The sequence below is a fragment of the Strongylocentrotus purpuratus genome, unplaced genomic scaffold, assembly GCF_000002235.5.
Source record: "Strongylocentrotus purpuratus isolate Spur 01 unplaced genomic scaffold, Spur_5.0 spur5_scaffold_16, whole genome shotgun sequence".
NCBI lineage: Eukaryota > Metazoa > Echinodermata > Echinoidea > Camarodonta > Strongylocentrotidae > Strongylocentrotus > Strongylocentrotus purpuratus.
The window spans coordinates 18,009,167-18,021,928 of record NW_022145601.1 but is presented as its reverse complement, the minus strand read 5'-3'; the positions used below and the strand labels follow the sequence as shown (position 1 = coordinate 18,021,928).

The 12,762-nt window shown below is 37.0% G+C and overlaps 1 protein-coding gene across 1 annotated transcript; it reads left to right on the top strand.

The window, feature by feature from the left end:
• Positions 1-2,601: 2,601 nt before the first annotated feature.
• On the top strand, positions 2,602-9,471 carry LOC105447393. Its single transcript, XM_030987599.1, has 5 exons — positions 2,602-2,789; positions 3,763-3,935; positions 6,863-7,053; positions 8,155-8,282; positions 9,103-9,471. The coding sequence occupies exons 1-5, from the start codon at positions 2,627-2,629 to the stop codon at positions 9,315-9,317; spliced, it is 870 nt and encodes a 289-aa protein (XP_030843459.1). The 5' UTR covers positions 2,602-2,626; the 3' UTR covers positions 9,318-9,471.
• Positions 9,472-12,762: the final 3,291 nt, after the last annotated feature.

Below are 12,762 nucleotides of genomic sequence, written 5' to 3'. Positions count from 1 at the left end.
TTTTCCCCTTGTTTTTTAAATATTTTTCTTCTCCAATTGTTCGTAAATCGTAACACACATAACGTTTAATCATAGTCATTTTGTATTATTTACTTTCAACGTGTCTGAGATGATGTGTTTGAATTACTTAAGAATTTGAAAAAGTTGGGAGAGAAAGAGAGAGAGAGAGAAAGAGAGAGAGGGGAAGAGAAAAAGAAAGAGAGAGAGAGAGAGAGAGAGAGGGGGGGAGAGAGAAATTTATACTTCGCAAATTGTATTATGCTTTGTTAATTTTGCATGGAATATGAATATGAAGGCAACCAATCAATCAATCACAAATTATTTTTTTTAAAAATGATTTAGAAGGGCTCTCCATGATTGATGTAGGCCTACATGTAGGATGATATTTGATGTTTTTCATGCATGTATGTCGTGCTCCCCTCTACCCTCCGGCACACCTTTTTTGTTGTTGATGGTTATTGCAATAAGCTTCTTCATATGAAACTGACCGGTTGCTTTGTCAGTTACTCGTGCAACGTAATCCCTATGTCGCTTGACCGTCTAGACTTCGGATGATGTCGCCATCTAATAAAATAAACTCCTTTCGAAATTTTGGTAGAGAATTTGGCCAACTTTAATACGGAAACATATCTGTCCAAAACCTCCCGCCTCAAAATTTAAGCAGACTGATAAATCGTCTTTTTGATAAATTGTTGTACCGTTAAAGAACAAGGTTATTTATTTCATTTAAAATGGAACATACGGTGAGAAGAAATAAATATTGAGAAAAAAATAATCTAAAAACAGTATCACGAAGGTCATTTTAAGATTGTATGTGTGCGTGTGTGTGTGTGTGTGTGTGTGTGTGTGTGTGGGTGTGTGTGTTTGTGTGTGTTCATGTGTATTTTGGACAAGGTGTGAATTGATACTTGATTTCTGTTGTATTTCTCTACAGTTTTCGTTTTATAGGTTTTCATTTCTTGGTGAAGGCTATAAATCAAATGTACCATGCACTCTTTTCTAGGCACCTGTAAAGTGATAGATCTTAGTGACTGATCCCTTTAAAAACTAGCGCTAAGCCAATCACAGAGAATTCATAATTTCACCTGAAGCCTCTTAGTGCATGGTATATTTAATTTTTTTTTTTAATTCAAATTTCATTTAGAACCTTTCCATATTTGCTCAATCAGCTGTATGGACATATGGTCTATGGTTAGAATAATGGATGCGGTTAACAGCGTTGGTGTATTAAGTGGATTCACCATATTAAGATTCTGGATAATGGCAGCGAATTTAATTACATTGAAAAGGATGCAGGTCATGTTTTCACATGAGAATTGTAAATCAATATATTCTCTCTCTCTCTCTCTCTCTCTCTCTTTTTCTTGCAAAAAGAAAATATGAATATAATCTTGGCCTTTGACTTAACATTTTATCAGTATTAAACAGGGAGAAAGAAATGGGGAGATAATTAATCAAAGCGGACATTCAAGATACCTACCAAATGTTCATTCGTGAAGCATACTAATGTAGGTATGTTAAAATGTGAAATAATTATTCATAGAGCGATGATCAATTAATTCTTTGACATTGCTCGATTCTTTCAATTGTACATGAATGTGGCCACTTGTCGGTTACGAACGGCAGGTTTCGATATCTACTCTATCTATCAAACAATTCAAGATCTAGCTGCAGTTAATACACATATGAGAAAATTAAAATGGAGATGCCAGAATGAGATCAATGACGATGATTACAATTTTGAATTAAAAAAAACAACTAACAACGTGTTCTGAGGTCATATTTATTGCGTTTTTATAAAATATTTATCCACCATCGTTGTGTTGAACTATATTTTCAATCTATAATGTGTGTGTGTATTTGTGTGAGGTATAATATTTTTTAATACTTTGTTTAAGGGGAGGGGGTGGTGGACAAGGGGAGTTTGTGAGACAAGCTATAAGGGGAGGGAACCATACATCTCTCATCTAATTTTATTCTATTTCTGTAATTGTCATTTCTGTTACGATTTAGGTTCGATCTTTTTTTTCCCTCATAATAACAGAAGTCTTTTTTGTCTATACTAAAGGAAATGTTATACGAATTCATTGTAGAAGTAGGACCTCCTGTGCTTTCATTAAAGTATCAAATATAAGCTATTATTTTTGATTATTAGTATATTTTTATTGAATCTTATCATTTAAATTTTACTCAATTTTGTATCTTGATTGTCCAATTAATGTATTCGATTTTCTTTGTTGAGAGAAAAAAAAAATCAAAATCAACAATAACATCAACAAAATCACACCCCCAATACAAAAGCACAGTCACTTAGGAATGGGCAACTGTCTTTGCAAGGACAGTGTGTGTGCATATGTGTGTGATTGTTAGTGTGCGCGCGTGTGTGTGTGTGCGTGTGTGTTTTTACAGACGTGTATCAATCAGATATGATTGTTTACGTCTGGGTGCCGACCTTTAAACGTCACCATCCGAAAGACCTGACTCAGTTTCGAACCTGCGTCCTCGGCTGAATCAGTTTCTAACATCCATAGCTAGCTGGATTACAGGCGCACGCCACAACGCCTGACCATATTTTTCTCTTGATTTATCCCACATAGAAGTTGAGGACAAAGTCGTAGTTACTGAGATGCAGGAGAAGATGGCCACATTGGAGTCCAGGGTTTCCGACCTCGAGAGATCGAGTAACAAACTCAAGAAGCTGGCGCTGGCCGCCATCAGTGTGGCTCTAGCTGACGATGGAGAGACCTGTTCAGAGGCAGAGGCACTAGGTGTCCACAACTTGATGAAAGGTAGGCTATAGTAGAGAGAGAGAGAGAGAGAGAGAGAGAGAGAGAGAGAGAGAGAAAGAGGGGGGGGAGAGAGAGAGAGAGAGAGAGAATGAGAGGGATGGAATTAGAGAAAAAATAAATGAGCACATGTAACAGATCAGAATATAAAGGGGTGGATTTTTTTTTTTAAAGTTTATACCATAGATATGCGAGGTGGGGCTGCAGCCCCCTCCCACCCCACCCTCGAGTACTCCGTCACTCAGGAAGCGAGGTTCCCGAGTATGAAGATGTAATTTTTATATCTTATTTAGATAAGATATAAAAATTACATCTTCATACATCTTCGTCACCCAAATAATGGTAGACTCTACCATTATTTGGGTGACGAAAAAGCACTTTCACTACAATTCCATGTAGATGTTGACCTTTTCTAACCCGAAAGCTGTCTCGATGATTATACAAAAAAGAAGAATAGTAACATCTACAATAGCGCTTAATACTTTTGTTTCTAAGCGCTGTAATATCATTACCCAGGCATTGGACGAGCTACCCTGAGCAGAAGGCGCTCTGACATTCGAGGAAATCTTTCTACCGGGTACCCATCTAAATCACCTGGGTGGAGAGCGGCGAATGTAGATTAATGTCTTGCCAAATGACATTGTAATAGTGCTGCGGCGAGACTCAAACCGCGAACGATGTGATCCACACTCCACAGTTCGGGCCAGAGACATTTATACACAGAGTTTGGCCAACTTGGTTTCACAACATGGCGTATATTATTTTGTTATGTGCTTGCACAACAAAGGCAGCAGTAGTTGCCATATTGTGTCCAACTCGAACCGGGTTGGACAAAACTATGTGTATAGATGACTATGGTTCGGGCCAGATACATCTGTCCTCTCCCCTTGGTGGAACTGTAGGTACCCGCACGCTTCTTTGCATCACACTACAATTAACAAAAAAGTGTATATTTTTTTTTATCTTCACTCGGTAGGTTTTCCAGCTATGACTTTGAGCACAGCCCAGTCACAACCCACCACCAGTCTTCACCAGTACTGTGACGATTTAGGTACATCCATCAAACCAGCGCTCTCTTGTAACCAACTCAAACTGTCGTGTAACAAACCATCTGGGGTTTACTGCTTAGACAATGGATACTTCACAGAGGTGATTTAAAATGAAATGGAATGGAATGAATTGGTATTGTTTGAACGGAAGGAATGAAATTAAATGGAATGAAACGAAATAGAATGGATGGATGGATGGAAGGTAATGAAATGGCATGAAATGAAATGGAATGGAATGAAATGAAACATAATGGATTGGAATGGAATGAAATGAAATGACATGAAATGAAATGAATGAAATGGCATGAGCTGAAATAGAATGGAATGAAATGGCATGAACTGAAATGGAATGGAATGGATGGATGGAAGGTAATGAAATGGCATGAAATGAAATGAAATGGAATGAAATGAAATATAATGGAATGGAATGGAATGAAATGAAATGACATGAAATGAAATGACATGAAATGAAATGAAATGAAATGGATGGATGGAATGTAATGAAATGGCATGAACTGAAATGGAATGGAATGAACTGAAATGAAATGAAATGGATGGACGGAATGTAATGAAATGGCATGAACTGAAATGGAATGGAATGAAATGGCACGAACTGAAATGGAATGGAATGGATGGATGGAATGTAATGAAATGGCATGAACTGAAATGGAATGGACTAGAATGAAAGTAAATGAAATTAAAATAGAATGGAATTAAATCAACTGAAATGAAATGAACTAAATCATAGTAAAGTATAAACAAAATATATTAAAGATAAAACAAAATACAATACAAATGCAATAACATAAAAAGTAAATTATTAAAGTAAAGTGAAATAAAATATGACAAATATAATAAAATATATAACCCTACATAGTACATTAAGTGGACATCAACCCTAACCCTAACCCAATCCTAACCCTAACCCTAACCCTAAGCCTAACCCTAACCCTAACCCTAACCCTAATGTCTACTTAATGGCTTATTAAACAAAAATGGGCCTTCTATGAAAAATAAAACGTAAACAACGTTTAAGAGGACACCAAATTGTCCTCCTAATGACAATGTCTACTTAATGAATCATTTTTTTTTCACTCCAAATTTCCCCCTAATGACGCCTTTAATAATATATATATATATTCATGTTAATAGGGCTATACTGCTTCAGTAAACTGTCATTAGTTAATGGTCCTACCAAGAGCTTATCATTTTTGGATGAAACGAGGGTCAAGAGAGAAATCATATCGTATAGGACACATTTAACAGAATCATCACCAACCATCAATCAATTATATCCCATTAATTTGTCCGTGTCAAGCCATTGAAAATTCTCGAACCAGGAAGTGGGTACCTAGTTAGATTTTATTCCTTATATGCTCTGAGCGCTACATGTGTGGTTGCCGAAGTTTAAAGCTGACGTAATAAGTATCAAAAGTCCTTGCGAAGCTCATAGATAGGCTCTGTCATAATAATAAATCCGGATTTATAAAGTGCTTTATACGATATACCGTCTCTAAGCGCTTTACAGATATTATTATATGTAGGATTTCCCGGCAAAATTCGCGAGTATGTCATTCGAATTCATTTACTTTGCATTGAAGTTAACGCAGATCGGCTTTGCCATGCCAATTATCATTCAATTTTACCGTTTTGGTATTCAATTTAAAATTTTGGTCGAAGGGTTTCATAGATCTGTCATTTAATTTAGAAACTGCTCAACTAGTATTCAAATTAATCGTCACTTGTCGAGGCGTCATTTTTATCATTCAAATTAACACCTGTCATTCGTATTTGAATTATGTTCATTCAAGTTAGGAATGTTAGGGGGAAGAAATGCAACACACGTTTAAAGCTTTAAAAATGCAATTAAATGCATGATTTGCCATTAGGGTCTTTTCTGTTATTCCATTTATTAATTTTGAGGACAATGCATATGGGTGTAGTCAGACATTTTGGCAAAGAAGGGGCGAAATCAAGGGATATGGCATTTCTGCACGGACATGTTCATATACCCCGGAAAAGTGGGGATACAAAAATACCCATCCCAGTCACAATATTGTACCCTTCCTCCATAATGAAATTGTGATAAATTTATGATGAAACACAAGACGACAACTTCCTTACATGAAAATTTACAAAAATATTGAGACCATCAAGTCCGTAGAATGATGTAAGTCCTTTTTTTTTCTTAACAATTAAAATTAAAGGATGATGAATATCAGATAAATCTAAGAGTATATAAATTGTATAAATGCAATAAAACAGAATATGATGAAATATACATGGAAGAAACAATGTTGAAAGAAAGAGAATGAGCTATAAAAAGTGTGTAATAAACGAGAAATGTATATTGACCATCAATTTAAGTGCACAAATTGCTAATTTGAATGCTACAAATGAATTCGAATGCTAAAATTACACCTTCGCGATGTCAGAAATCGTGTTGCGCCAAATCGAATGACCAAAAAGTGAAAAAAGCACACTATTCATTAATTTGAATGAAACTTACAGAGTTTCTAATGAAAACTTCATAGATTTGAAATCTAGAAAAATTAATATAAACCCAAAATATATCTGACAGCACTAAAACCGTCGAATTTGAACGCAAGACAAATTAATTTAAATGACAAACTCGCGAATTTGGCCAGAAAATCCTATATTACCCCAGTCACCGGATTCATTCACGCATATTGTGCACCATTTCCACTCCCTGGGGAGTATTCCTACCGAAAAATTACCGTGAGAGCATATGGCAATTACTATCACAAATGCTTTCGTCATCCTACCAGGTTTCCATTTCTCTCCTGGGTATGGAGTGGCAAAAGTAGATTAATGCCTTGCCAAAGGACATTAGTGCCGTGTCGGGGAGCAAACCCACGACCTTTGCATTTCCATTCAAGTGCTTATAATCAACTCGACTACGACACCTCTAATGCGATTTGCGCTTTACAAACTGGACTGTTAGCTGAGATTAGGTCCACTTTCCCCATATCGATATAATTAAGTTCCTTTTCATATCTCGACCAGGTTTTCTGTGAGATGGATTTGTTTGGAGGTGGATGGGCCCGCTACGGTCAGGCGGAGAAACAAAACGTGTGGAACTTCGTCGACGAAGACATGATTGAAGTACGGCTCCAGGTCATGCAGCCCGCAGAGCTCAAGGAAATGATCGACATGAAGTACAATACATTCAAGATCCATACAGATGTCACCTTCAGGTAAAATATTTCTTCATGCAAATTGATGGAAATAAAATAAAATACAATGGAGCAGAGAGAGAGAGAGAGAGAGAGGGGAAAGAGAGAGAGAGAGTGGGGGGGGGGGGTCGGGATGTAATTGTGTATAATGCGGTAGTTAGTAGTTTGTATATATTCATTCTCTTTTCTTTTTTTTACCAATCGATCAAAGTTTTTGCATGGTGTTTTAAAGGATGAAATAAAAGGATGTGAGAACAAAAAAGTTAAACAAGATGGGGGGAAAAAGAAAGGGAAGAAAAAAGAAAAAGGAGAGAAAAAACAGAGAGAGATAGAGATAGCGAGAAGGAGAGAGAGAGAGAGAGAGAGAGAGAGAGAGAGAGAGAGAGCGGGAGATGGTTTATACGAAGAAATGTATGACTCTGTTTTTAGAGAGATCATTTTCATCTTTGCGATACATATACTTCCCGTCAGCCTTCAGGCGAATGACAGCATAAACCCGAACGCCCGCATTCTACCCTGGTTTTGTATAAATTTGTATGGCGATTTTCTATTCAACTAGGAATTACTTATAGTGCTCGGTAGTTATTAATTGGGCAAAAGAAACAAAGACAGAAAGCCAAAGAAAATGAAAGCGAACAAAAAATAGAGCAGGAAAGATACACCAACACACAAAATTATACAATTATGAATTTAAAAAAAAAATTCTTAAAGAAATATGAAATAATCAGAGAGGGAAGGTGAGTGAGGAATGTGAGAAAAGATAAGGAGAGAAGAGAAGTAAGGAGGGTAGAGAGAGGGAGAGAGAGAGAGAGAGAGAGAGAGAGAGAGGTGGAGGAGAAGGAGAAGGAGAGAGAGAGGAAAAAGCAGACAGAGACAGGGAGAAGAAGAAAGAAGAGAAGGGGGAAGAAAAAGCCTTGTACACACCCTCTATAGTGTGTAATTATCTTTCTATATACCAAAGCCTATATCATTTTGTACTCATGTTCAGTTGCGTGATTTTATTCCTGTTATGTAAATTGAAAAAACAGCCGAAAAATGATTTTTATGCCATGCAATTGTGCATGATCAATACATTTGAACTTGAACTTGAACTTGAATGTCACATCTTTGCTATCTACGCAGCATGCAGGCGGACGACAGCACGAATCCATCCCGTGTCAAGGCCCGTGTCCTCCCCTGGTTCAACCGAGCTGCCTTCTACATCGATGGGTTTGGAGAGAACTTCACCAAGCTTCAGTTTCTACCTGGAGGTATGTGATCTGTTGCGTCTATAGTGGCATAACTCCGGGGCACATGCAAGGGCACTAATTGCCCCCAAATCAAATGAAGAAAAAAAAAAACGGGAGAGGAAAGGAGAAAGATAGAGAGAGAGAGAGAGAGAGAGAGAGAGAGAGAGGTGGAGAGAGAGAGAGAGGTGGAGATTGATAGAGAGGATGGAAAGAGAGATTGATAGAGAGGATGGAAAGAGAGAGAGAGAGAGAGAGAGAGAGAGAAAGAGAGTGAGAGAGAGAGGGGGACTTGCTTAAAAGGAAGGCATATGAATCGGGGGCATTGGGAATATGTGCCCTTAACCAAAATGGTGAAAGAAAAGGGAAAATATGAGAGAGAGAGAGAGAGAGAGAGAGAGAGAGAGAGAGAGAGAGAGAGAGAGAGATGGTGTATGTGGGTGCGTGTGGTGTATGTGAGCGGGGATGGGGTGGTGATGAAACGTCAAAAGAAGGTAATACGTACTCCACCCCTTCCCATACCCGCCCTGTAATCAATTGCAATGTTGATAAACCTTTGATCCGTATAGAGTAATTAAGGCCCCTGAATTTTAAGGGGGGAGGGGCGATTACCCCTGCCCATCTTATTTTGCTCATTATTATTTATAATACTTGCATGGGTATTTACGATCCTTGTTAATAATTTACTATGATTTTAAGAGTTTCCACTTAGGCCATATCGCACTACAAATTATGACAACAAAAGAAAGTAAATAGAAAAGGCGAGTCAATAACAATATGTTTTGTTTTTGTCAGTGATTATTTTCCCCCTCCATTTTTGTTGTTGTTTGTTTGTATTTCTAAGGTAATCGGATAACGTGTCGTAACATACGCGGCACATCACACAAATGTGGATGGGGTGAAGTTCCAAGACCCGATGAGGCTTCGGACCAGGTCCTGATCGAGTCTGTCTACTTTGGTCCAAGGTCTTCGTCAAACGGTGCCATGACGCACATGGGGTCCTGGCAGGCGAACAAATACACGTGGAACGGATCCTACTATTTTGTCTACGCAAAATAATTTCAACGAATCCGAAATATGTACAATTGTTTAGTTTGTTTGTTGCGTACATCTCCTGTTTCTACTTATGCAACATTTGGTTTGAAAGGCATCAATCAACCAGTTATTTGATTTTTTTTCTTCAATTTTTGTATTTGATTTTATTTTGTTTCTGCATTTTTCCAAATACAATATAAATGAATAACAAAGAACATATAAATGTAAGGTATAATACAACATAAACAAACAATAATGTCTACATGTCAAAATGTTTTTTACATAATATATGTACATATAATAACGAAACTTAATATTTTCATAACATATTATCATAAATTTAAGGTATTATCTGAATGATATTTGATGAAAATGTGTGGCAACGTACGTAAACTATATGTACATCTTACAAAGAGAAGTTTACATTTCCCCTCCAATCACAATATGGTAATTAATTAATAATGCGGTTCCATACGCTGACCAATTGTGTAACTTTACCTGTGGCTCAACACTAACCCCAAATATGACAATATGATCCGATCATAAATCTTAACACTAACGATAAATGAATAAAGCTCGGAGCAACTGTCTCCGTCGGACATAATGGCCCTAATTCACAAAGGAGGTTTGTCGACAAACCTAGGTTTGTGTGCGTCATAATGACGCGTTTTTACAAACCAGTAAAAAACGCGTCATATGACGTACATAAACCTAGGTTTGTCGACAAACCTCCTTTGTGAATTCGGGCCTTTGTGTTGGAGTACCGAAAATGAAGAAAGTTGCCTTCTTTATCATATTTTGCACGAGTCTCCCCACGTGATCATGCCCACATTTGCTTATCATATACTTCTTAAAACTTAACCTCACACCTAGGAAAATAAGTTACACTGTTGAATGTACGATCATTGGTGCGCTCTACCCAAAGTTTCCATGTAGTTTGTGCACATTGCAATGGCGCCATCTATGACAAAAAGGAGCACACTTTGTGTTTTGTGTAGCATTTTTGTGTTTCCTTGATTTGAGGATAGGATGGGTGATCACTGCGTTGATTTGCCTGAAACAAAAAACACTTTTTCTTCTTGGTATATTCAAGCAATTGTAAGAAACTGTAAACACTGATATTATCTGACCTTGCTATCAATTATGAATTGACGGTTAAATAAGACCATGTATAAGGAACATGTATCTATTTGAATTCATTTCAAGCATTTTATCTGATATATCCATGTGATGATCATACAACACATTAATTTTCATGTACTTTCATGCATACATTGCATAATTCAAACTTAAGGAAACTAGCTTGCTCTGATATTCCACCGTTGTTTTTGTAATATATGTACTCTTAATAATCCTCCCTCCCACCTTCTCTCTCTATCTCTCTCTGTTATCCCCCTCACTCTATATACCCCCCCCCCCCACTCTCTCTCTTTCTCTATCCAACTTCCTCAGTTTTTCACTCTCTATCATCTCCCTCTCTCTGTTATCCTTCTCTTTCTCTCTCTCTCTATATATTATCCTCTCCTCTCCTCTCTATCCAATACCTCAGTTTATGATTGCTCTCCCAGACTTCACTATTACCCCCTCCCACCACTCCCTGTGTGTCTCTTTCTCTCTCACACTTTCTCTCTGTCTATTACCCCCCCCCTTCTTTCCCCAACTTCCTCCTAGTCTTCACTTTCCTTAGCAACATATATGTCTACATTTTGTTTGTACAAAGGTTTTTATACACTATCACTACATGTACCTTGATGTCCAAGATACACAACTTGGAGAACTTAAAAGGTTGGAGTAAGGAAATAAAAACCAATATCAAATGACTCAAATGACGTTTCGACTTGATTTATTACAAAGTAAATGTATAGACATGGATAGAGACATCTGCTACTTTTTGACAGTAGTTTTCTATACTGCCCTGATGGACACCTAAAGATAAAGTTGAGTTCTGGTCATGCGATTGCATTGTGAAAGAAACGGTGTGGAATCGATCAGAAGAGGCTGATCATCTAGCATATAAGTATTGGTGTGTACTGCAAGGTTCTGGAATCATCAAAATGATAAGAAATTTGGCCCAGTTATGATAAAGTTACAAGCACTATACACAGAAATATGTATATGGGACAACAAAAACACGCTGCATGAAAATCCGTCCGATTTTTATTCTGTCACATCATTTACATGCCATATTTTAGAATATTAAAGGGATCGTTTAACAATGTTAAATAAAACCTACATGTTACCAGTGTCTGTAATATGGTGTAATATTGAAGCCCTAAACAAAATCGCGCTTCAAAATGATCAAGAAATGCCTCAAAAAAGTAAAAATCTTTGAGTGACCGGTTTTACCATACTCGTTTTCCCCAATAGAGTGTAGTGTTATGAAAAACGTTCGGCAAACAGTTTTCAAAATTTGTATTCCAATCATTAATATCTTGATAATCAGACAGGCGATCGGCTTGTAAAAGTCAAGGAGTTCCTGACTGACCTAAAGGTTTATAATTATCATTGCAGCATGAGCTAAATCAAGGATTATTTCTAAAGGATCTAAGACAAAGTTACCGGATCCCTTTAAGGCATTTGAAGAGCCATACTTTTCAGGGAACATTTTTTATCTGATGTTCTTCCAAACTTGCATAATAACAATAACGCTCACATATTATTTTTCACCTCTTCCCAGAACTCAACCTTCACTTTAAAACAAATGCCATATTGCCTTATTTGGTTTATTTGACTTAAAACGTAGTATATTATTGAAATTCTGGTAAAGTTGAGCTGTTCCATTCTACACACAACATTGCTTTTGAAAATCAGGACAAGAAAAAAGAAAAAAAAAGAAAAAAACACAAACATTTTCATGTAATTACTGATTTTACTCCAGAAAAAATCCCATGATTCAATACAAATATTTTTCCCCCAAAATGCTACTGGCCACATTGTCACAATTGCTTTTCTTTTCCATGATTTAAAGGCATTGTTTAACAATGTTTCCAGTTTTACAAATCTGAGATGCATGGCCCTACGTGTTATCAGTGTCTGTGATATGGTGTAATATTGAAGCCCTAAAAAATTGCGCTTCAAAATGATCTTGAAGACAGATCACTTAGGCATAATTGCACGTCTCTATGCATTTACAAAAATGGTGCGCTGGGTTCAAATTTTACAAAGTGCTCATTAGATACGTTTTCAAATTACTTCTGAAATTTTCTTACATTTCTATATCATTGATGGCAAATTTATCATCAGTAAATGGCAATGGAGAATGGAGCCCTGGGGGTGTTTCACAATGACTAAGATCGACTTTAATTTGTACTCAACTATGGCAGGCCGTTCATGCCATTGTTTGCTCTTACCATTTACTGCAGGGATGCCAGTTAGAATTGATCAGAGGGCCTGAAAATAACCCAGAATGAGCTATTTTGTACACAAAAAAGCCTAAACTATGGTCTGAAAATAACTTGCCAGGGCCCGA

What these genes read in the sequence shown, in the direction of transcription:
- LOC105447393 (XM_030987599.1), top strand. Translation starts at nt 2,627, where the DNA reads ATGCAGGAGAAGATGGCCACATTGGAGTCCAGGGTTTCCGACCTCGAG. An exon ending in TGTCCACAACTTGATGAAAG is followed by an intron (nt 2,790 to 3,762) that starts GTAGGCTATAGT and finishes TTCACTCGGTAG; the next exon opens with GTTTTCCAGCTATGACTTTG. An exon ending in ACAATGGATACTTCACAGAG is followed by an intron (nt 3,936 to 6,862) that starts GTGATTTAAAAT and finishes TATCTCGACCAG; the next exon opens with GTTTTCTGTGAGATGGATTT.